The sequence below is a fragment of the Colletotrichum fioriniae genome, assembly GCF_027942845.1.
Source record: "Colletotrichum fioriniae strain IMI 355084 chromosome Unknown scaffold_8, whole genome shotgun sequence".
NCBI classification, from domain to species: domain Eukaryota; kingdom Fungi; phylum Ascomycota; class Sordariomycetes; order Glomerellales; family Glomerellaceae; genus Colletotrichum; species Colletotrichum fioriniae.
Genome location: NW_027076844.1, coordinates 958,424 through 982,523, shown reverse-complemented (window position 1 = coordinate 982,523; position 24,100 = coordinate 958,424). Strand labels below are relative to the sequence as shown.

At 51.8% G+C, this 24,100-nt stretch overlaps 7 protein-coding genes across 7 annotated transcripts; 4 read left to right on the top strand and 3 right to left on the bottom strand.

Moving 5' to 3' along the window:
* Positions 1 to 1,739: 1,739 nt before the first annotated feature.
* On the bottom strand, positions 1,740 to 3,137 carry N0V96_007072 (uncharacterized protein; the record flags this gene model as incomplete). The annotated part of the gene is made up of 1 exon (XM_053196188.2): positions 1,740 to 3,137. The coding sequence occupies one exon, from the start codon at positions 3,135 to 3,137 to the stop codon at positions 1,740 to 1,742; it is 1,398 nt and encodes a 465-aa protein (XP_053046307.2).
* A 3,564-nt stretch (positions 3,138 to 6,701) lies between these two features.
* BLI3 (BLI-3 blue-light-inducible Bli-3 protein) lies at positions 6,702 to 7,388 on the top strand (the record flags this gene model as incomplete). Its single annotated transcript, XM_053196187.2, has 2 exons — positions 6,702 to 6,899; positions 6,966 to 7,388. 2 exons carry the CDS (start codon positions 6,702 to 6,704, stop codon positions 7,386 to 7,388), a joined length of 621 nt encoding a protein of 206 aa, XP_053046306.1.
* A 116-nt stretch (positions 7,389 to 7,504) lies between these two features.
* DPH5 (diphthine synthase) lies at positions 7,505 to 8,437 on the bottom strand (the record flags this gene model as incomplete). Its single annotated transcript, XM_053196186.2, has 2 exons — positions 7,505 to 8,230; positions 8,303 to 8,437. The coding sequence occupies 2 exons, from the start codon at positions 8,435 to 8,437 to the stop codon at positions 7,505 to 7,507; spliced, it is 861 nt and encodes a 286-aa protein (XP_053046305.2).
* Positions 8,438 to 8,915: 478 nt separating this feature from the next.
* Positions 8,916 to 9,629, top strand: SNU23 (U4/U6.U5 snRNP associated protein; the record flags this gene model as incomplete). Its single annotated transcript, XM_053196185.2, has 1 exon — positions 8,916 to 9,629. One exon carries the CDS (start codon positions 8,916 to 8,918, stop codon positions 9,627 to 9,629), a length of 714 nt encoding a protein of 237 aa, XP_053046304.2.
* A 706-nt stretch (positions 9,630 to 10,335) lies between these two features.
* N0V96_007068 (uncharacterized protein) lies at positions 10,336 to 11,002 on the top strand (the record flags this gene model as incomplete). The annotated part of the gene is made up of 2 exons (XM_053196184.2): positions 10,336 to 10,501; positions 10,638 to 11,002. The coding sequence occupies 2 exons, from the start codon at positions 10,336 to 10,338 to the stop codon at positions 11,000 to 11,002; spliced, it is 531 nt and encodes a 176-aa protein (XP_053046303.1).
* Positions 11,003 to 15,539: 4,537 nt separating this feature from the next.
* N0V96_007067 (uncharacterized protein) lies at positions 15,540 to 16,990 on the bottom strand (the record flags this gene model as incomplete). Its single annotated transcript, XM_053196183.2, has 3 exons — positions 15,540 to 15,818; positions 15,884 to 16,450; positions 16,514 to 16,990. The coding sequence occupies 3 exons, from the start codon at positions 16,988 to 16,990 to the stop codon at positions 15,540 to 15,542; spliced, it is 1,323 nt and encodes a 440-aa protein (XP_053046302.2).
* Positions 16,991 to 19,925: 2,935 nt separating this feature from the next.
* N0V96_007066 (uncharacterized protein) lies at positions 19,926 to 21,962 on the top strand (the record flags this gene model as incomplete). Its single annotated transcript, XM_065757909.1, has 3 exons — positions 19,926 to 20,660; positions 21,063 to 21,136; positions 21,242 to 21,962. The coding sequence occupies 3 exons, from the start codon at positions 19,926 to 19,928 to the stop codon at positions 21,960 to 21,962; spliced, it is 1,530 nt and encodes a 509-aa protein (XP_065613432.1).
* Positions 21,963 to 24,100: the final 2,138 nt, after the last annotated feature.

Sequence of the window (24,100 nt, the reverse complement as noted above, 5' to 3'; positions counted from 1 at the left end):
ACCAAAAGAAAATCGTATGAGAGCAGAGTTAGAGAAAACTGGGGAACGTATGTCCTGTCGCGATTCCGCAGTCGGTGGTATTATGGGACCGATTGACAGTTCGTTGACAATAAGGTAATCAGCTTCGAAGAATAGTAATTGAACGATTCGTGAACATAGTGCCCAAACAAGAGCTACCGTGACTTGAACAATAAGCCCACATCGTTTCAAAAGTCTGTCTCTTTGATCAAATACATTGTAGCTCATTGTCTCCGAGTATTGGATAACAAGGCTCTTTGACCTGCTGAAGGCAATGAAAGCCTGAAAGTGTGTGCAAGGAGAAGCAACAACCAAGCCGAAGCGGGCTACCCGAGAACCTTTCACAGACAAAATCAAGAGAGTATGATCCTATATCTATCAATCTGCGCTTTGCTGTTTTAATTAGTCTGAACTCATCCAAGTCGTCAATACAGACTACAGTCTATGTCTAAACCATCCAGTCAAGGTAAGAAACATAACCCCAGCAGGTAACTAACATTCTCTCCAGACTACCACATCCATTCCATTATACGAAACCCCCAATCTCAACAATACCCTCCCCACAATACCCGTCCTCAACCTATCCCCCCTCGAGGCGTAACAACATACACGTCAACCTCGGGCCCAATCCACGCCACCAACCTCGAATCCCTCAACCTCCTCCGCGCCCGCCCAGACTACGAATCCCGCATGCCGACCCTGACCTCCCCCGAACTCGCAACATACTGGGACGCCCACTAGCTCCTCCCCAAGCCCTACCGGAACCCACTTACCCCCAAATCCGTGGCAAACCCCCCTCCGCGTCTCCCAGGCCGAAATCGACGCAACAAGGGACCCTTATAAGCTTGTTGCCATGATCACGCGATCCCACCAGGACATGAATATCCTTCCCCACACCATCGTCGAAGTCCAGAGAGAAAAGTACGAATGGACCGCATCCTCTACGACGCGGAGCGTAAGAGGAAAGGGGGACGGCACCCAGACTCTTGGACGAGTTCCTCCTCTTTATCTTCCTCGTTTTCTAGGAGGGGGTGGGATAGCAACGACAACCGTCGTCGTCGGGCAGCAATGTGCAACAGAGACATCACACCCTCCTGGGAGTACAAAGTCCACCCAGGATGGGATGTATACAAGCTCCGCGAGGTCTTTTCAAGCCTTCTGGCTGATGCCGATATTAAGGTAGGCCGATTTGCTAACGAGGAGATAGAGTTCGTCGCAAAGTGGTTCGGCTTGACAGTTTCTAAAGGCATCGAGTGTGTCGAGTTGGGAGCAGGCTTATTCTGTACACAAAAGACGTGGGAGCTAACCTTTGAGGTTTGGGAGGAGCGACAGTAGCGACCCACACACATCGGAGGAAACGTCAACTTCAAGCGCAGGATCAGGAACGGCGGATCTGCTTAGGTAGGGGAGCGCATGTAAAGAATAATTCGAATTTGCCAGGCTTCCTGTCCACGAGACAGGGGCTCGCCTCATAAGCCTTATTAATGGCTAACTATGGTATCTATGTGCCCTGAGCAAAATGTGGTATCATAATCTCGTGACCTGAGCAAAGTAACTCCGTGAGCTTTTCCATCCGATAAATCATGATCCCTGTTCATATCCCGAATATCATGTGTAGCGGTGCCTCGCCATGTTGCTCTCCATCATTAGACATGCTCGGGCCGCTTGTTTCAAGGAACGCTAACCAGATGCTGCTTTCTCAACTGAGTCGAGCGCCAACTTCAGTCCTCTTCGAGGTCCGTCTCGAGGAGGTCCAAGAGACTAGGGTGCGGTTCGCCACAACAAGGGCAGATACCAAGCTCGTCATCGTCGCCCATCATGTCCTCGATGTCCTCCATGGGATAGCCACTGCTGCGGCAGAACTCGGTCCACTGGCGGTCATCACCATCCCCGTCGCGGCTCTTGGGCACCCTCTTCCAGATCGTCAAGTCCCGACGGCTGGGTGCAGACTTGGGATGCCCTGTCTCTCGGGGCGCAGGAGGCATGATGGGTTCCTTAGGATGATAGTGGCCTTCATCACTTTCGTTTCCAGGGTCAGAGTCGGAATCACCGTCGTCTTCCCTCTTTGCCTTTATTGTCTTCCAGGCCCGAACAACACGCGCGCAGCTCGAGATGCCCGGCAGAGGCTTCAGGGAGCTTTTGACTTGAACAAACGAGGGCAAGCCGGCAAGAAAGAGGCCCTCATCGCGCAGAAGCCCAGTAAGCTCTGCGGTGGCCTTGCTACCAGCATCGTCAATCGGAAGACCGGTAACTTGCAACTCGTTCAGAGAACATCCGAGTTCGTGTGAGGCCACGTCGTGTAGGTCGCTGCTGGGCATAGGGAGAAAGTCGTCGATAAAGTTCACCAAGTCAATTCTGAGCGACTCAAGGCCGGGAAGTAGCTTGGGACGGACTAGTTTTTTATCATGCTTGGGATCGAAGGGAGGGCGGAGGGCACGCAGGAAATCCGTCACTTGAGCCCACGTGTAGCAGCGGAAGCCGCCACGGGCATAGGTTCGCTCACTGACGCGAGGAATTGTCCGCAATGTGATATCGCTCTTGAGGGACGGGTGGTAGGATCGCTCGAGCTTGTGCTTTCGCTTCTTGTCGTCGTAAAACTGGGCGACGATGCGAAAGTTGATATGCTTGATGTCCTTTCGAAATCCAAAGTCCAACTCGGCAAAGTTTCTGACGGCATGCTCATTTGTGAAAGTGAAAGTATTGTTGCTCCAGAACATACGGCTGCCTTCGTCGTGCATCGCCTTGCATGTCGCCAAGAAGTGGATGGCGATCTGATTACCGCGGCTTTTCTCCTGGGCTGTGAGGTTGTCCGGCGTGAGCTTCGTCAAGGGGTCGATAATCGTGTCCTTCGATGTCATCGAGTACTTGAGAATGCGCAGCAAGACCTCTGTTGGAAGGTACGGAAAGGATCGAGTTCCTGAAGAGGGGACTTGGTTTCGCCTGGCACCAGCCTGGAGGTTCTGGTAGTTGGCGGATACGGGCGACCAAGATATGCCGTTTTCTCGAAGCAGCTTCTTCAGCTTCGCATTCTCCTCTGCGAGAGCTTGATTCGAAGACCTGAGAGGCTGGTTGTAGTAGGCTTCGGCCTGATCCTCCACATCACGGCACTCCCATGGCATGATCTCCTGCTTGTTGATTAGCGTGCAACGAAAGTAAAGCAGAAAACAGTCAGACCCACGAATTCCCGGTTTGCCATGGCGATGACTTGGGCTGCAGAGCCCGGCGACGTTGCGAATGAGAAGGGCTCCTCGGCCTCGTCGCAGGCACAAATGGGTCTCGGTCTGTCGAGGTGGAATGTGGGCGCGGGTGAGGAAGAAAAAAAGTTAATCCGTTGGTTTGTAGTTTGCCAAATTTTCGTTGCTGGACGAGAAATGGATCGGGATTGAAATTGCAGGTCCCGGCCAAATTGTTGAAGAAGGCTCAAAGAGACAACGCCACTGATTAGGTAGGTCGAACCTTGACGTTGGTGACGCAGGGTACAACAGTTGGTCGGAGTGAGTGCGAAGTACAGCGGGCAACCTTGCGATGCGACCCGCGACTGGAGAAAGGATTAAAAAGTGAAACGAAGGTTTGAAGAAAAATAGGAGAGAGATTTGTGGTTCGGGCGTTCGTCCTGACGTTATGATGGGGTGGAAATAAAAGTCAGAATGACGAGAGTCAGCCAAGCCGACAATCGGATATCGGTCGGGTGAACAAATTGGCGGGAGGGTGAGGGAGGGAGAAAATCCCAAGTGGTCGAGTCGTAGGTAGCAAGTCGGCAGTGACGGATGACGATGCCTGCATGAGGGAGTCCTGGCCGTGGTCGGGTCGGGCTATCGAGTCGTTGAAGAGGTTAATCACTAGCGTATCCGTAGAAAGGTGACAGGAGCTCGCAGCTGAGTCGGCTCGGAATCGGTTCGTCGATTTTTCGCGCCGTTGGCTGGCCCGCCTGTTCCTGTGATTTGGGGCCTGCGAGGGCCGAGGCAGACTGAAGTGAATCACTCTAAGCGGACCTGATGTGGTTCAACAGTGAGGATTGAACTCTGGGCGCAGGTGAAGGAAAGAGGAAAACTGGGCGGTGGAGGGTTGATGTTGAAGGGAGCAATCACGAGGGAAAAGAAAAAAAAAAAGGGTAGAGAGATGAGAGATGACGAGGGGTAAATGCGAAGCGACGCCGTCGGGAGAGGTGGCAGATCTGCGCGTAGGCGAGGGAAGGAAAGTGGACGGGACGGGGATGAGGCAGGTAGGACTGGACCTTCTGGTGGAGTGCGGGTGACGGCCAGTGGCAGCAAGAACCGCCGACGTTTTTTTTCTCCCTTTCTGTTCTTCTTGCCCGGCTGGTTATGGTGGATGGTCGTGCTTGCCTACCTACTCAGGTGAGGTAAGGTAGGTGAGGTAAGGAAGGTGCCTGCTCCCACGTTCGGCAGGCAAGCGACGTTGCGCCGTCTCAGACTCTTCAGCTTTGACGGTGCCGATGTCCGCCGAAACTCCGACGTGAGCTTCTTTGCTGGAAGGCAGGCAGGCTGCAGACCGCACCTTCTTCTTTCCTTGCCAGGCGCCTTACTACTTGCCTCTGTCTTCAGACCGCGAAACCTGCAGGCACTGGGTTCGGGGAACAATCATTCAATGTGAGATACTTGTCTTAGACTTTTAGTTCCCCAGGCAGATAAGGTTGGCATAGACTGCGGAGAAGCGAGGTTGAGGTGGGATGGGGTTGCAATGCTCGCACTTGCTGTAGGCGAATGTGTTTAACCACGGCAGGAGCTGTTGCATCTGACGGGGGAAAGTGCTGAACGGAACGGGAACGATTGTATCTTTCCTGGACGGGAAGCGCACGCAGCAACTGCCACGACACACGAGACACTGGACGAGGCAATTGGCCGGCTGAAGTATGACTTAGTGGGGCGTTCTGCGACTGCCCGACGGAAATTACTCGCAGATTGGATGCATTGATTGCAGATTCCCATGAGCAAAAGTCATAAAAGATGAAGATGCTTTTTGGGGGCAAGACGAGGGAAACAGCGACAGAAACGAAGCAGCGATGGGCAGGAACGGCAGGGGCAGGGGCCCAATGCCTTACCTACCGTAGGTACCTTAGCGTATACAGAGGTGGGTACGAAGTACCTGAGGTAAGGTAAGGTAGTCAGGTAGCTTCCGAATCCGCTCTGGGCTCTTGGAGTCAATTGCAGCCGAGTGGAAACTCTTAAGGTCAGACGTTCAGCAATCAAAGACGGCAATCACTTCTTTGGTGGAATCATCGTGGACAAACAGCAACAAGGTAGTTCGGATGTGCTTTACCAATCTATCCAGATACAGCTCCTTGAAAGAACAAGCGCCTAATCTGAGCAAACGTGGCTGTCTGGGTCTTCATCTCGACCAAATGTATGTCTTGGATTGATCCCGATCTGGACTTACACCGAAGGGCAGCCGCAGTGTGCAGGGCAGCATACGAGGAATCGTGTAATATACCTCACAGAGTATCGTAATGTGGTGGATACAAAAGTAAACAGAGTGCATCTACCTACTATATGGTGCATTATGTAAGGCAGGAAGTATGTGCCAAAGGCAGGTAAGGAGGCATGGAGGCAAGTACGGATACCCCGTTGTAGCTTCCCGAGCCGCATCACGATCGTTGTTCGGTGGCAGCATCGGGCCTGTCAGTCACGACATGATGGGAGTTGCCGACAGAGCACCTCAGTCTGATCCTCCAAATCACGCGAAACTCTTACCCCAGATTTTCGGGGCAACCACTAATCATTTTTCTTCTGTCTTTCCGTGCCTGTCAATGCCTTCAGCCTTTTTGTCTGTGCCTCTCGCATCTACATCGCGACTGGGACTGTGGAGAATAAAATGTCACACAGACCCGCGACAGCTGACGCCGCTGGCACAAATCGCAAGTCGAAAGGCTAAATCGCAGCTCGGATTGTGCTACCTGGTCTGGGCATTCAAGACCTACGATTCCTATCAGGAGACTGACTACCTTCGTAAGAGAAGCTTATGTGTTCGATATTTTGATGGTTCTTGTGCACTGCACCCAATGCGACAAAGCAGCAGACTCACTCCAATGGAGCACTCCGCGCCCAGTGCCAGCATCAACATCAACCCAGCTCCGCCCACGCAAACAAGACGATCAATGATGAATTTAACCCCATAAAACGCGTCGTTCATCTAGACTTTCATGGAGCTGCCTGCCTACCTTACCTCATGGAACCCCATTTGCCCGGTCGTGCCACTGCGGGCTGGCCCCTTCTATGGTAGGCAGGAACGCCATCTGCCCCTCCGCTCTTGACGTCATGATGTCTCGCCCATTTGCTGCTCTGCAGCGCAAGCTCCCTCACCTCCGCGCGACCGACACTGCGACCCGTAGCCACTCGGCCGTCGCTCAGTCACTAGTTAGCTACCTCACCTTAGGTAATTCCTTTTGAGACCTTACCCAACGTGCTTTTTCGATGATGAAATCGGTCGTGCCTGGCTGCACGTAGCTACAGCAATGAGGTCAGCTCGCCTGAGGGGCCGCCCTAGGATGGGAACGGGTTCAAATACTCCTCCTACAAGAACCTCCCTCGTGCAACTCAATGTCTTCTCCTGTACTTTTCTCACGATACATCATTCGGACTGTTCAGCTCAATCGACGCGTTCAATCCTATCCACGACTACTCAATCTTCACAAAACCACCAACACACTCCCAAGAACCCCATTCATCATGTCTTTCTCAAACACCTCCACCGGCAGCAAGCCCGCCGATCCCTACAAGGCGACCAACCAGGACAACGATGTCTCCGTCAAGGACAAGGTCGAGGCCTTCGTCAGCTTCGCTGACAAGACCAAGTTTGCCATGATGACCACCAGAGACGCAAAGTCTGGCGCTCTCGTCTCTCGCGCCATGGCTCTTGCCGCAACGGTTCGTACTCTACCCTGACACCTGTCTGTCACCTCACGAGCCCTCCCTTCCTAACATCCTGCCCAGGAAAACGGCGGCGTTGATCTGCTGTTCCACACCAACACCGAGTCCAACAAGACGGATGAAATTGACAGCGATCCCCACATCAACATTTCCTTCATCAACAGCTCAGGCGACTGGGCCTCCGTCTCCGGTGTCTCAAGCGTCATCACCGACCGCTCGTTGGTAAAGAAGCACTACAGCCCTACCCTCAAGGCGTGGGTCGGTGACCTTGGTGACGGCACCCACGACGGCTCTGAGAACGATCCCCGCATCGGCATCATCCGCGTCAAGACCGTCAGCATCACCTATGCCCTGAGCAATGCCACCTTCATCGGCAAGGTCGCCCAGTTGGCTGAGGGCGTCGTTACCGGCAGCCCCGCAAAGGTCAACAAGTTGAGAGAGGTTTCATCCCAGGAGGTCGAGCAGTACCGCTCCGCTTCCTCTTAAGCTGAGATGCGAAAGAGTTGTAATGGCGGTGGCATGTAAGAATAGCACAGATTAGATGAAGGTTATCGGGGGAATAAGCCACAAAACCCCGACCAGTCACGGGATATGAATGACGATTATTGCTTCCCATAATCCGCAGCCCAGCTCTTGTCAAATGTCTCCTTGTCCACAGCGAACTCACGAATGTAATCGCGCTCCAGCTCGTGTGCCCTCCTGCCGAGGAGAACCATGCTGTGAAGAGGGCCACCCAGGATCTCGTCCGTATCGCAGAGCTCCTTCAGTGTGCCAGCAACATACTTCTCAGTTTTGCCTCCCACGCGCGCCGCTCCGATAGCCAAGCTATCAGGCGTATACACGCCCTCCTTCTTATCCTCTTCAATCTCGAGCATCTGCGCAGCACACTGGCCGACAGTCATATACCGCGGCGGCTGGTACACCCTCCTTCCCCTCGCCATATCCTCGAGGCTCTGCTCCTTGACCTTGATGTCGAGCAGGACGAGAGTGTGCAGGCCAATGTCGCGGTTCTCCTTGATGCGGTCGTAGAAGGAGGCCGGCTTCCAGGTGTCGGTGAAGAAGACCATGGAGACGGTCTGGCCAAAGTTGTAGAGCTGCAGGCCGGTGGCGCCGATGCCGGACATGATGGAGGCGTTGGGGACGGTGGCGACGGGGATGGAGAGCTCGCGGGCGCGGAGGACGAGGTCGGTGTGCGTTGTCGCGCCAAAGGGGTCGCCGACGACGCAGAAGGCTACGTCTTCGGTCTGGGCGTCGCGGAGGATCTCGTCGCTGTTGGATTCGACCATTTCGCGATCTGCTACTACGATTTCGCGGCCATAGTATGCTTCCTAGATGGTTTGCCGCAAGTGTTAGGCAACTCTTCTTCGGGGCGCAGAACAGTTTGAAAGGATAGGGCGCACCAAGACGGCCTTGTCAACGAGGAGGATGCTCGTGTAGGCTTCCAGGTAGACTCTCGAGGCCTTCTTGACGACTTCGAGGCCCTTGACTGTGATATCGGTCTCGTCGGAGAGACCCAGTCCAACGAGGTACAACATCTTGGCGGTTGTTCTTTTTCACTTATCCGAAGGAAGGATATGTGCCTGCTGGAATGTCGAGTCGGTCAATAAGCACCTATGAAAATTCGGCGAAGTTGAGCGTAACTTTTTTTCTTCCACGCCTTGGAGGGGGAATTGGATGGAGGGGTAGGTATCTGTTTTTCCTTAGCGCTACAACCCCACCATCGCACCCCCTGGACCCTGTCTCGCCTGGCCCCTCCCAATTCTGATCCCCCAACCCCTGCAGCCTCACTTGACCCCAGCTCGGCTTCCCAGGCATTAAATTTCATCATCGAACGCGTCCGGCCAAGCTCTGCATCCATTAATCACTCCAATGCTCTTCACAACTCCTACGTAACGAACGTCTCCGACTCTGATATTCTCGACCTATTCCCCCTCTACACACCGCGAACTTTCCGACGAGGAGCATCGTCACGAAGTAGCTACCTTCAGAGAGAATCCGCACGAAACCCAAACAATGGCCGACAAGAAATCAAGCGCCTACGGCGCGCCCGCAGGCGACACCGACTTTCGCAAGACCTACGATTTAGACGAATACGCAGCCAAAGCCAAAGACCGCGAGGCCAAGGAGAAAGAAGAAGCAAAAGCCCGGTACGAGGCTAAGCTCGCGGGCAAGAAATACTACAAGCCCCTAACGGGCGACGAGACCTTGACGCAGGCGCGGCGCAACGTCCTGGACCTCAGCGCGCAGGTCGGCAAGACGCAGCTCGTGCCCGCGGGCGCGGGCGTGGGCAAGAGGGGTCGCGGCGCGGGATTTTACTGCGAGCCGTGCGATCTCACGTTCAAGGACAACAAGCAGTTTGTGGAGCACTTGAATACGCCGCAGCACCTGGCCAACACGGGGCAGAAGACCGAGGTCAAGAGGGCGAGTGCTGAGGAGGTCAGGGATAGGATCGAGTGGCATTGGCAGAGGAAGCTGGATTTGGAAAAGGAGAAGGCGACAAGTTTGCAGGATAGGCTTGCGTTGCGGGAGGAGGAGAATGCAAAGGAGGCGGAGGAGAGGAGGAAGAAGAGGAAGGATGCGGATGAGAGGAGGAGGGCTGAGAAGGAGGCGGCGGAGAAGGTCAAGACGGAGTATGGGGATGATGTGAGGATTGAGGGGGAGCATGATGAGGATGATATGATGGCAGCGATGGGGATTACAGGGTTCGGGGGCACGAAGAAGAAATAAGCTGTGCCGCGAGAGGCAGGCGATTCCGAGAGCTGTACGATGATCAGGACGCGAGAAATGATACCCTTGTTTGGCACCGCGATGGGAAGAAAGATCCCGATATCCGAAAATTACTATGAACGAGGGAAGAAGCGAGTTGATTCGGGGCGGTATGTCGGTTTTCTCAGGCAATCTCGCCCAATCTCAATTCTTGGGCTTTTCTTCACCGAGCTGCCATCGGTGTGTCTCGGTGAGATTGCCGACCGAAGCCCCTCAGATACCGGCACCTCGAACCCCTGCAGCCCGGGTAACCCCACCTTCGCATTGGCTCCGATTTCGACAACCTCATCATCCCGCGGTCGGGTCCGTTTGCCGCCCTCAGCAACCTGCCCACGCTGGACCTTTCTAGTCCTTTCCCACCTCACTCGAACAACGGAAACGAGCGAACAACGAAAATTCGAGCCAACAAGGCCGGCATCTGTATAATCGCCTTCGTTCTCTCTCAATTTACCTTGGTTGAGGGCACATCGAATTATTTAACGAACTTTGCCCCACGCACGCTCATCGTCAGCTTTCTCTCCATCGTCCGTTCTCGCCGTCTCCAAGCGCAAACGACTCAAGACTCGATTTTTGTGTCACCGTCGATCGATCCTTACTACCCGACACATACACACGTACCTTTACACATACCGCTTCAAGGATACACAGAGCAGAGCTTTGCGACACCATGGCATCGTCTTCTGCAGCTGCGGCGTCGCTGCTGGGTCGACAGCTCAAGGAGATGCAAACGGGAAAGGACATCCCCGGCATCTCTTGTGGTCTAGTCAATGACAACAGCATCTTTGAGTGGGAGGTGATGCTCATGATCAGCGACGACTGCAAGTACTATGGAGGTATGTTCTCTTTCTTCCACTCTTTGCCCAAAGAAGAACCGGCATTTAGGGCTTACCGAACTGGCTGCCCCCTCCCCGAACCCTCACATTCTGCCTGCGCGCAATAGGCTAACATGTTTCTCCCCCCAAAACACAGGAGGCAACTTCCGCGCCAGACTCACCTTCCCGGCAAACTACCCCCTCATGCCGCCCTCCCTCACCTTCCAGACGCCCATCCCCTTCCACCCAAACATCTACCCGGACGGCCGGCTCTGCATCTCGATCCTCCACCCGCCCGAGGAGGACCAGTACGGCTACGAGGCGGCCTCTGAGCGGTGGTCCCCCGTCCAGAGCCCCGAGACGATTCTCCTTAGCACCATTAGCCTCTTCCACGGGCCCAACGACGAGTCGCCCGCCAACGTCGAGGCCGCGCGCATGTTTCGCGAGGAGCGGGAGGGCAAGAATAAGGATTTCCGGAGACGGTGTCGGGCCTGTGTTAGGGAGAGCTTGGGCGAGGATTGAGAGGGGAGCAACTTGGGGATACTTATTGTTTTTTCGTCCTTGAGCTCCAGGCTTCATGGGAGCTGTGAGGATGGCTAGGATTGGAGAGCTGTTGTGGTCCATCTTGCGACCGGCAGGCCAGCTGATTTTGATGAGACATGGGTGGCGAAGGAAGGGCGGAATTTGGACGAGGGTCCTGCATCATGGCGTTTGGAGATATCTACAGCATTGAAGCAGGCTAGGTTGGCATTCAAATTGACGCCTTGTTAATTCTCAATGGAGTACTCAGCATGGTTGCAAGCTAATGGTACAGATTGGTCTTCTTTCAAGCTATTCTGGCTCCCAGAATCCGGGAGAGAACGGAGAAGGGAAGTGCTGGGTATGATGAACTCATGTTCTATGATCATTACCAGCCCTCAGAGTTTGGGCAACCCGTACGTATTTCCCTCTATCGTCGCATCTCTCATCCCTTCCCCGAGTATGATTTCCTGCTGGCTTCTCGGCCGCCTCCGATATCTGTTCCCAGACTTCTACGATACGCCGTCTTCATTGTCTCTCTCAGCCCTGTCCCGCCCCCGTTCTCAAAGCGCACTTTCTGCCTCAGTATCTTCAACGAGGTGCCCAAGCTCTGAGAAAACGCGTCAGCATCTCATAGGGGCAAGTAACAAGTACGATCCTTCTGCCGCACCTGTTCGTAGCATTTGCGCTATACGTGAATGTCGCCTGTGTACCGCCGCGTCACTTCTTGATGCCTCTAGGGCGTGTGCCGCTTTTTGGCTTAAGAGGGGGAGGGCGTGATCTTCGAAAAGGACAAGTGCTTCGGATGTGAGAATTCATAGCAAAAAGGAAGCACGGCTACCTAATGATCGACGATTCAGCTGTGCTAACATACCAGAACACACAGGTAGACGAGTCCGCAGCTGAACATCCATGTCTCAGCCGCGAGATACCGAGATACCCACTTCAAGCCAGAAGATGAGGGGGAGCAGCCTGGTGAAAGCCAGTTCTTTTGCCTGCTATCATCCGTTCGCTGCTCTGCATCTCGCCCTAACGAAGGCTACCCAGTCATGCATGGTGTTGACTCGCGAACGGTTCAGGTTGTCCCAATATCACCCCCTGTGCCGGCGTGTCCGCCTTCAACAAGTCAGCTCAACGATTTTTAGTTGTTGTTGGTAAAATGTGGCAATGCCTATGGACGTGGCTCAACGTCTCGCTCTTTCTGGGCGTGGCTGCCTAATGACGAGAGTCCCAGCGTCTTCCAAATTGACGCGCCGTGTTTGGTTTCGGTGTGGATTGAGAATAGGACCTTCATCGTGACCATTTTTGTTGCTTCAGTACCTAGCACGTAGTGGTGTGGCTTGCTCAAGCTTCATTTTCTTTTCTTTCATGCTGCAGCCACATGAAGCTTCCTAGCTTCAGAGAGATCGTCAATCAAGGTCTGCTTCGGGTCACCGAAACTCAAGCGTGTCACAATGTCAACTCACGATGCGTTATCGCTTGGGATTGACCTCGTGAGACATCACACACCGGGTGCATACTACCTCTTCGTTTCAAGTGGTTTTCTTTGTTGTTCAATTCATGAGACTCCTGAGTAGGTTGGGGATTGGCCCAACGCCACCATGCTTGATCCGTCTTCCGCGCTCAACCCGTAACCCTCGGTTGCATACCCAGCCCTGTTTGACGGGGTTCAGCCCTAGGAACACCGCCCGGTGAAGACCGGTGGACTGCCTGTGTAGAAGCTACCGGCTCTTCTGAAATCTCCCCCGCTGGCGTTCTTCAGCTCCTGTTTACTTGCTCCTTTAGTTGAGACACTGCGGTGATGTAGGGTAGGTTCAGCAACATTCTGAGGTCTCTGTCCGTCGGCGATTCCTTTCATCCCAGGCTATGTGTGAGAATGTGAGAACATGGGGCTCGGCTTCTGATACTCGCTAGCTAAAAGCATCGTGAGAGGATCAGCTCTAGTTTCAATGGATAATTCCCGTAGAATAGATAGCTGGCTTGGCGGGGAGTGGGATGAGGCGCTGAGTCTATGAGGCTGTTGCCTTTGGACTTCCGGTAGAAAGGGCAGCGGCCTCTCAGCAACATTCTCTTCGCACACCCGAGGCTTCTCTTTCCTTTGTTGGGGCCAAGCTGGAATTGTTCCAGGTGATCACAGCGCGGAGGGAATGAATCGTACTTCTGGACTCTCTCTTTTTGGGTCTGCAGCGCCATGCTTCTTGACAACTCCCTATCCACTAGTAATTACCAGGTCAGCGGTTGGCCGGTTGCCTTGTATCAGCCCTGGCATCGCAGATCCTGGTAGGCTCTAACAATGTGCCTATTAACCACAGGGTCTTCGACAATATAGCCGAAAGTCTAGGTGTTTTTATGTTGTTGTCTGCTGGCAGGGCTGTATGATCCCATTATTGGAGTTTCAGGCTAGCTTGAAAATTCCTCCGGCATGTAAAGGTCAACGGCGACCGGTGAAGAGTCGGCTGTTGAGCACCGTTCGGCACCGCCTCTTTCCGCGCTCCGCTACCACCACCGCAGCCAGTACCGCCGGCTAAGTGGCTACTACACCTGAGAGAGCTTGGTATCTCCAACCAAAGAGGGAACTTGAGTCTATAGCTCTAAGGCTCCGATCCACTCAAGCTGTCAGCTGTCAAGCCTTTCACACGCCCTCAACGGATAGGACATCTCAAGCGGGCTGCGGTTGGTGTCGGTGGCTGTGGCAAATTGAACCCCCTGTGTCGTTACTAGTCCCAACAGATGAAGCCAATGCCTAACTTGATGTATCTTCAAGAGTATCGCAGCTAAGAAGCACACGCCCCGGGATTCCGACGAGAGGCGCTGGCTGATATTCGTAGAATTTGCAGCTATCTGTATACCACACTTCATTTGGATACCAATGTCTACTTCCGTTTCTTTCCCCAACAACACCATGTACGCTATTCTGTTTCCTATAAATTCAGGTCCTCCTCGGCGTGGTCCTCAATTCTCTCATCACTCCTTCTTCACACTTCTCCCTACCACTACCTTACCCACTAAAAAGTCCCGACCCAGCCCCGTGCAAATCTTGATAGCGACAACGAAGACCGGACGAAGACGACACCTACAACTTCCGCTAGCACCCTTCACGTTTGAAACTTCTTCTTTCTTCGGTTTCACCTACCTATCTCCTCCTAGCAAAACTGCTTGACCCAGTCTCGTTGACGTTCATCACCTTGGCAACTCCAGTCCTTGCAATTGGGGCTACCGTAGCTGTATCCGTCTTCAAACACAACTTGGAAGGTCTCAGGACGGAACGACGGTTCCGCAAGCTTCATGAAGCCGTGCAATATCGTAAGGGCCGGCCCTGTCATACTACCCTTTCCAGCTTCGCAAAAGAATGAAAGCATATACTGATATCGCCTTCTAGATAATCATAGCGAGATTATTCACCTTGTCTACAAGATTAAGAATTAACAGCGAAGAGGCCGGATTCTGAACGATTTTCAACTGGAGGAATTGGCTCATGCTGAGAAAGTCTTGTCTAATCTATAAGGCGATGGTTACAAGCCCTATTCTTTGAGCAACTGTCAAAGAAGTATGACGAGACTGGCAAAGATCGTTACAACTTTTCTTGGTTACTTCAGTTTGGAATTTGTCGTTTTGGTCTTAGGTTTTGACGATATCTACTTTTTTCTTTTTCTTTACTGTTCTCCATCTTGTTATCCTTCATTTTGCTATCCCTTCATTTTGTCATCTTCCATTTTTTGTTCCAATAGGTAGGGGCACTAGAAGGTTTTATCGCGGGCACAGGAATCAATTTTCAGTTAGTTTTGACTATAACACTTGGATAGATTTTCGTGTCAATCTTCTAGGTTCGCGTAAACTGGAATCAACCACAACATTGACGCTATCGGATTGAGCTTCTTCTTGCATCCAGATGCCATACACTATGAGAGCGTCATAATGCCTCCAGTCATGTTCGACCTACGTTACTTCCGCCTGAAGTGCAAATGTCCAACGCAACGGAAGCCTAGAAGAATCAGAACATAGTTTAATATAAGCTGGGAAGACTAACTTGTGCCGTTCCCATGAACAACGTTCTCACTTTCCTTTGGTTGTGGCTTGGAGCTTCGTGGATGACAACAGCATAAGGTAATTGACCTACACCATGAAAATCGCCGTCTGGCTAGTAACACTAAAAACAGAGAGGTTGATAAAAACTGAATTGCCGTCTATCAACCTCACAGTTCGAAACTTCAATGATTTGTCAAGACCCTAAGAATAATACCTCCCTAAATATCACGTCTTTAGACGATTTGTATCACTGACAAGGCACGGTATTCTCGTATCACTAGCCCAATTTCAAGACTAATGGGAAGCCTTTCAGATTTTTGAGCTCAATGTCTTATCTATTTGTTGTGTCTCTATGGAAACAACGTCGTATGCTCGTCTCAAATCAGTCGTGAGTTTGGGGGAATATGATGCTCCCAGCGCGGTACACAAGCAACAAGCAGAAAAAAACAATAGAGTACAATGCCGCCTGCTCGAGATTGACGAATCAAGGAAAATGGGTATCTGGGTATCAGAATCAGAAGTTCTTGACAATAGGAGCGCGCCTTCCGATGATGCCGTCTGCCTCATCAACCTGAAGCTGCAGGGCGAGGGAGTCGGCACCTTCGTACTTGCCCTTCTGCTTCCAGAAGAAGTCCTTGCCCGACTTGGTCTTCGCGCGGAATGTGGCCTCGGCCTCGACGTTCATCTTGAAGATTGTGAAGAAGGAGGAGCCGACGCAGTACTTCTTGGGCGGGCACTTGAGGTTGATGGTGGCAGACTTGGTCAGGGTCTCTCCCTCAGTGTCTTCCTCAGTCTGAGTTGGTCATACCATTAGCGAACTATTCCGGAATAGATGAATTGAGAAAAGCTATAACTTACGGTGGTCTTCTGCACCTGCCAGGAGAACTCTGTTGTTACCTTGGATTTTCCGATGAGCGGGATGCCAGCCTCAGCCTCGACGGCAACGCGGCCACCCACGTTCCACTGGTTTGCAACGCTCAGAGTGTGCGACTTGGTGACGGCATCCATCGTCATGATCGTGATGATTTGCTCAGCGGTGGAGTTACGGTTATCAACAATCTGGGATCCGACAGTCATGGTCTGTCCGGGGCCGGAAGGCATGATGTTGTCCGTGAAGCCAGAGTAAGCAATGTTGCTGACGGAGACGGACTGAAGCTCGTCGAGGAAGTCAAAGCCGACGTGGCCGATCAGACCAATGTTGCAGTACTGCACGCGCATACGGCCCAGGATGCCGGATCCAACGGGGACCTTTTGCATCGGGATAGGGTCGCGGAGGACCTGGCCCATGGCAGAGTATGTCTTTCCGCTAGTAGTTGTGAAGTTGAAGCCGTTGAAGGCGCCGCGGTTCTCGAGAACCCAAAATTCCTTGATACGGTCGCCGTTCTCGAACTTGAAGACGCCTGCATCGAACCAGCCTTCGAGTTTCTGCGGAGGTTCATGTCAGACTTACGATTTTCATTAAGCTTAAGAGTGGCAAGTTTTACTTACGCTGGTGATTGAACTTGTGTTTCCACTGCTGCTCGTAGCGTTGATGGCGCGCATATTGGTAGTTCCAGTGAAGAACTGAATAGAATCAAACGGCCCGTTGAGTTCCTCAGAGTGGCAGTTGGCAGAGTTGCTATCAACGAGGTTGATATCGCCGATATCGACCGAAACGAAGGCATCGCTGGTGGCGATCGTCAAAGAGTTAACAGTGCTCGACGCTACGTCCTGGCGCTTGATTCTGTTCGCCTCCGGGGTCGGCGTGGGGCGGATAGACTTTGTGAGGGAGTCCTTGAGGCGCTCAAGGCCCTCGAGATCAAGAGGGCCGTGGTCGATGATGGTTGGCGTCACGTTTTCCAAGGGCGCTGAAATGACTTTGACGCCTCGAGCATCGACGCTGCCGACGGGAGAGGACAATGCGAGGCCTGGGAGGAGGGCTGCACCTACCAAGAGGTGCTTGAAAAAGAGTGTGTTGAAAGACATGTTTTCGCACAAGAAAAGAAGGACTGTTTCGAAAAAAGATCGACAAGTTCGTAAAAGAACGATTGCGGTGTTGGAAGCGAAGGAAGGTGATGAGAGACAAGCTGCTGAAGGGATGTTTGTTGATGTCCTCAACCTCCCGTCTTTATACAGCTCGACTCATTCCCATCACTCACGACAACTTTATCCATTATACCTAGAGAAGACCGCAATATAGACGCCAATAAACCAAACGGTCACACTGACCCGTCTCGAATAGAACCAGACTTCCGGAATGGTGACCAAGTGGGGCACGCCTAGTCTTGCGATGCTAGTCAGGGGAAGGGATGGCAGCCCTTCTGGCTCTCGGCGAAATGGAGACCAGATGAACGTCGTCTTGGTATTGCCTAGGATCATGTTATTTATGGTATGATGAATTGCCTGGAGTTTCGCATGTTGTGCAGGCTACACTGTCTTCGAGAACTCAAATTTGAGGAACGTAACATTGGAATGGGGGTTTCAGCGTCACATTGGGGTAGATCTTCCTATGCTGAAGCAGAACCTGGAGGGATTCAGGACCACCACCCGCAGAGCTTTCAGCTACGCCTCAGCTGATAGCCTCGAAAATCCTCAGACATGCCAACGAGAGCAAATGTGCTCACTTCGACTCTCTTGCTGATAAGAGCCTTGGAGGGCGGCCTACCGGCGCAGTGTTCACGAAAACGAGGTCTTCGAAGGGCTGGCCTGGTAAGGCTGATGAGAAGCAGCTGAAAGGCATGGGTTCCCACGGTAAGGCCAGGGGTCTCGACTTTCGTCTCCGCATATCCGCGCGCCGCGCGCGTGCGAAAGTAGACGTCGAAGAGGGGTTCCCTGGCAGATGGAAATAGAAACGAGGGGCAGAAAATCAATCATCTGATGACCCATTGAGCAGCAAGTTTCTCATCATCGTCATTAATCAAGGCATTTCACAAAGGTTGGCGTTTGGGCAGTCTGGTCCCCAATTTTGTTTCTGCTTGAATGATGATTGATGAAGGTCTCCATCTGACAGCTGCCACATTCACCAGGGACATATTCACTTCTGTGCGTCGCAAATGATAGCGCCCCTAGACTATTGTCCCCTTTTGGTGGAGAAGTGGAAGATACGTCTCGCCGACTTGCTGATATCGTCTGATGGTTTTCGACTTCATCGCAACTCGAACCTTGGCGCTGAAACGCTATTTTGTATTCCAGATTGCACCACTTACATATTGTTCCTTGGCACGATAATCAAGACAAACGGGTCCCTGTCACAGATTAGTGTACTTGAGAAGTGGCGATGAGTCGCTGATAGCGAAAATCTGCCCTGGTTTGAGGTCAAGCGACCTGCTTTCCCCCTTTCACCCCTGATCTTGGCTGCCACGCAGCGGACGGGAGCACGGCACGAAGCATGAGCCTGCAGTGTGGCTTGGGCCATGTTGCACCTCAATTGACTTTCAAGGCGTCCTCCCCCATGCGCATAGTTCGTGATATTCCCGGTCTGTCTCTTTGACTTGCAAGGGGACATGTGCTCGAGACTAGCTCAAGCCACGGCTACTCCGTGATAAGGCCGAAACGTGGGGAGAGTGGGAGGCTTTAGTTGCCAACTCAAACTCAAGTATACTTTCCTGGGGCTCCGAAAGCGGAAGGTCGCTTGCTACCAAACCACCGGGTCGGCGAAGATCTACTTGTAGGTAGAATCTTACTCGTACGAGGTCGGCCATGGTATACCAGTCTTTGATTCGCTATACTTTACGGGTATTTGTCAAAGAGTGTCCGTACTCAGTATGCCGAGACCGCAATCTTACCTTATGTCCGCGTTTTCGTAGAGTGATAAGGTCTTGTGAGACCTTTACCATGATAATTGTATAGGATGACGGGCAAAGAAAGCATCAGTAAGCACCAGTCATGCTTTTCTCGGCAACTCTGCCAGTCTCAGTGGATGGAAATGTCATCACCTCTCCTATCCGATTGAATCGGCCTCGAGTAGCTTTCTTCCTTGAACATATTCCCGCCCGGCCGAAACGGAATGCGGATTCCGCTCGTTGTCCGTTAATCAACAACACTATGTGCAACGTCGATTTGTTGTAAATGGCAGTGAAATGTCAAGTAAAGTAAGTCTGGAAGAAGCCGGTAATACTTGTTCTCGATATAGAATACGAAGGGTGCTCGCCGATGGTGACGCACAGAAGTTGTGGAGATGTTAGGACTTTACGATCCAGAGCCAAGCTTAAATCTTAGCAGCGGTGTGCTATCGCTCAATCTGAGACGCGCGACTGGGGGTGTCCATGATTCAGTTGATCAGACACAGGTTGCGCTGACTCGTTTGTGGATAGCGTATGCACGGAGTACCTATGCTGAGTAAACAGCTTCGCGCGTTTACGCGTTGGCACCGGCTTCTTCTTCAGTGCGGGTAATTGACTCAGAACCACGTTTTCTATCCTTTGAATCGTTGCGGATTGTGGACAATGTTGTGGAAACTTCCTATTCTCCGAGGTCTGGTCAGCTGGACTTCTCCTGTTTGGATGGAGCGCACTCGTTCACACATCAAATTCAATTGAAACCACTCTTGGTCTATCGGCCGAGAAATGAGCCGTATCAGCTGTTGCAAATTGACCGGTGGGATAAGTCCTACTCACCTCAACTTTCGGCCCGCCTTGTATCATATTCTGACAAACATCCTGCCTAAGCTCGCGTGACCTGAGGCAATCGAGTCGGCGATCTAAGGCCCCTTGACTAGTCTCGCAACAAGCTGAAGAGGATGTGAGGTTGGGGAGGGACTCCCTGCAAACAATATGATTGGCCCAACACATGCCGACATGGAACCACCTTCGTCTCTCACCCGTCTCCGCAAGTTAACTGGGATAAACCAACCTTCAGCAGCACTCGCAAGCGAGGCCCAGCCAGCCAGTTCCATCATTTCATATCGATTATGTCAATATCAATGGACGATATCGGCGTTGATAGACGGGTCCTCTATGCCATTGGCGCTGCAGTCATTCTGGCTGCCCCGGTCGCATCTCACTTGTTCTTCCTCGATACAGACAAGAGCTTGGCGTCTCGACTCCAGCGCTTGCTCCGACCTCCGCCTCAATACGCGCACGATTCACTCAAAGAGGGCCAATTTCGCCTCATTCACTTGCTTCCCGGACATGACGACGATGATGTTCGAATTGACCTCACTAACGAGTGGCTCAACGCGCCAGTCAAATACCATGCCGTTTCCTATGCCTGGGGAAATGCCCGGGACAAAGCATACATTACCTGCAAAGAGAAAGAAATTCAAATCACTAAGACTCTGTTCGAAGCACTAAAGCGCTGGCGCTCCCCTGCAGAGGAGGTTGTACTTTGGGCCGACTCCATTTGCATCAACCAGAGGAACACTTTCGAGAAAACCCAACAAATTGGGCGAATGTCGGAAATTTACTCAAATGCGGAAGCTGTCAAGATCTGGCTCGGGAGTGATGATTCCAATATCGATGGAGTCCAGGATGTTATCAAGGAGGCATCTGAGATCATCCCTGAGGTTGTGGACGACCCTCACCAGAACAGAAAGAGTGCAGATATCCTTGCCACTCGCAACGAGGAACGAGCCCGAGAGGGCAAGTCCACTATCTGGAATCTAGATTGGAGACCTCTCAGGGCACTAATGAACCACACTTGGTTCGAAAGAAAGTGGGTTTATCAAGAGGCGATTCTTAACGATAACACTTGGCTCTATTGTGGGAAGCTCATGATGCCTTTTCAACCACTCTCAGAGCTGGCCCTGCGGATGTCAACGTTTGGAATCCAAGCTCTGCCCAAAGATGGGACTGTGAACGACAGCAACGTGACTTTTCTCCCAACCCGTCTTTACAACCTTTCAATGATGCGCATGAGTCAATGGTATCGAGGCAAGCAGCCAGTCACGCTGATGGACGGCGTCAAAGCCACCAGAGCATTTCAATGTACCGATCCTCGAGACCACATTCTGGGTGTCTTGGGCTACGCCTCAGATGTTGAGAAAGACAGCATTATATCTCGGGATAACTTATATACTCTCTCGGTCCAAGAGTGTTACTTACGCTTCGCCCGGTCTCAGCTCCTAGAGAAGAAGGACATCGGCGTTCTGGCATCCGCGCCGCAGAAACTGATCACTGATGTCACGCTACCCTGGTACTACCGACATATATACCGATGGAAGCGTCAAAGGCTGTCAGGTCTCCCAACTTGGGTACCTGACTTGCGGAACCAGGAGTTAGATGCTTTGCCAAGCTACAGCGTTCGGTATGGCAAGTTCTCAGCCGGCGGGACACAGTTTGGGAAACTCGAAATTATCGACGACAAGATACTAAGATGTTCTGGCATGCTCATCGATACCGTTGAGGAAGATGGGATCTTCTGGCCCGAACTGCCACTCCCGCCAAAACCTAAGCACGTCCCGTACCCGCTCGATAAGATGGATGCCTATTACGCCCGAAATTCTCTTAGGTCGCTCAACTTCTACAAATCCTGCGTTCGCATTGCGTCAGGTTCTGACCGCATTCAAGACATGAGTCCTGAACGTCTCTCTGATTTCTGGAAGACTCTGACGTCTGAGAGAAGCCAGCTGAGCGACCGCATCGACGTGGACTTGTCAGAGCCTATCAAGACTATGATAACAAACATGGAGACCTGGCTCGTCTCTGAAGACCCCGAAGAGGCGAACAAGGCACGGTTGACTTTCGTGGCGGCTGCTGTGCCGGTGGAGATGACTGTCCTAGCTGCTGCCAGTCCTAGGAGGTTCTCTCGCACAACGGTCGGTAGGCTTTGCTTGGTACCCAGAGAAACAAAGGTTGGCGATGCGATATGTCTGTTACTGGGTTCTGAAGTTCCTTTCGTGATTCGACCTACGAAGAGAGGCAGGTATGAGCTTATTGGGGATGCGTACGTTAGTGGGGTCATGGACGGAGAAGCTATTGCGTCTGGCGAATATGCCGAGACGGAAATCGACTTAGAGTAGCACAAGCACGTGTTCCTGGATGCGTCCCTGTGTCGGCCTTCGAAAACGCCAATCAATGGAAAAGATAACCTTGGATTCTTACCTGAAGTCTGACCCATGAGTACATGACAATGAAAGATAAGTTGCAGCCCAAGGTCAAGACCCGATCAGGTCTGTGCTCGCGTACATGTGTTCAATGCCATCCCATCGTCCGAGTGACAGGCACGTACCGGCATGATCCGATGGTTTTGGAGATGCGATAGGGTGTATGACAAGATCTCACTGTTTCATCGGTTAGATAAGCTTCCGTGGACAAAGAAGACCTCGCCCATCTTAAGTCCAATGCCGAGAAAACTCTATGGGGACTGTTTTGGCAATACCCGGACACATGTTCATATGCTCTGAACAGTCGATGCAGCAAGACATAGGTCCATTCTCTTATCCATTCCACCGAAAGCCATAGTAGCAGTCAATACTGTTGGTCACTTGTGGCAGTCATGCCAGATCTCTCGGTGATAAGTGTCTCGTCTCTGATCTCGTGAGCGATATTGGTGGAATCGCCAACAGAACCCTTCCGGTTGCAGCCTTTGTATCCGGGACACATAATTGGTATCTGCCGCTTTGCCTTGTTGTTTTGGGAGTTATCAAACCCTGTTTGCTCTGTTATTCGTTTCCCGCCAAGTTGACATCGCCGGTGCTGAGAGAAAGGGTAGTCAGAAGAAACACAGCCAGTATGGCAAGGAAGGGGATCACATTCTGGATGAATCATCTTGAGAGGAAAAGAAGAATGAAGATTCGTTGACCCTTTGGAGAGACGTGTGGGAAGATGGAGGATAATCAAGAGTGCAGGTGGAGCTAACAGTGATGGCAGGGACTGGAAACGAACAGAGACGAAAACGTTATGTTATCTTTTTGTAGTCAACTTCTAAGTATCTGGAAACACTAAGCTCTTTACGACAGCATTGTGTTACATGCCAATATCACCTCATGAGGTTCACGCCTGATTCCGGTTTACGTTGAGTGGCTGATAGCAACATTTGTTGTACATGTTTCCCTCCAAAGCGTTGTGAATCTTGAAAGAAAGACTAGCGGCCGTAGCACAGGATTGCTTAACTCTTGGGCTGCAAGGCGTTGAAGCATTGGTCGCAACATTGCCTCGCCAAACATTTCAACTCCAGGAAGGCGACAATGCCGATTCCACAGACATTCTCCTGGGCCAAGCTGTCATGTACAAGAAATCCAGGATACGTGTTACGTGTTTGCTGCTTGTTACCATCCTCAGTCTACACGTTTCTAGCTTCCCTTGCATTTCTGATCGCATGCGCCAGGAGAGTCAGCACTCTTTGCAGTTCCTTACTCCATTGTTTGCACAAATTGGTGCTCGTGTTTCTCGTGATGCTAAGCTTGAGACCCATCTTGTCCTAGTCTATTCTAAAGCACAATTAGACTAACTAGGGGCAGACACAGGGCCAAGTTATAAAACTAAAGACGGCTGTCCTCACTCCGGGACAGTAGTATCGTCCGGGAGGCAGAATATTCTAAAGATTTATGGGAGCTGCCACGTTCATTCAATGGACAGCCAACATGTGAAACAACTTTAGATATTGTGTAGACAGCCGACTGACAGTTTACACACCACGGCGTTACAGAACAGGCGGTGAACATGCGGGGTAATATATCGCCGTGTACCCGATTGACGTAGCGTATCCTAAGAACTCGATGAATCCACAATCTCGACGCGTGTGTGTTTCCAATCTAGCCATCAATAAGGTGTTTTGACTGGCGTGGATTATTCGTCTTCCTTCTCGGCAAGCAGTCTTACTGACTTACACCTTGTCTGAAACTGCGACCTTGTCTAAGAAATATTGGAAATCAAAGCTACGATATCAGAATAAGTTTCATGACATACTCACTTACAAGTTACAACTTAGAAGACGGCGAAGGGAAAGGGAAGTGGCATGGCACCATGTTAGACACGTGGTCCATCAAAAGATTTAGAATGAGGTAACGTAACAAGCACATCAATTTGACTAACTACTACTTAGTTTGCTCCTCAAGGCGAAAGCGAAGTAAGTGTTCCTTCCTCCATTCACCGAAGATAATGCAAACTTTCGAAATCACTTATTGAGAGCCAATACGTCAACTGCAAAAATAGAAGA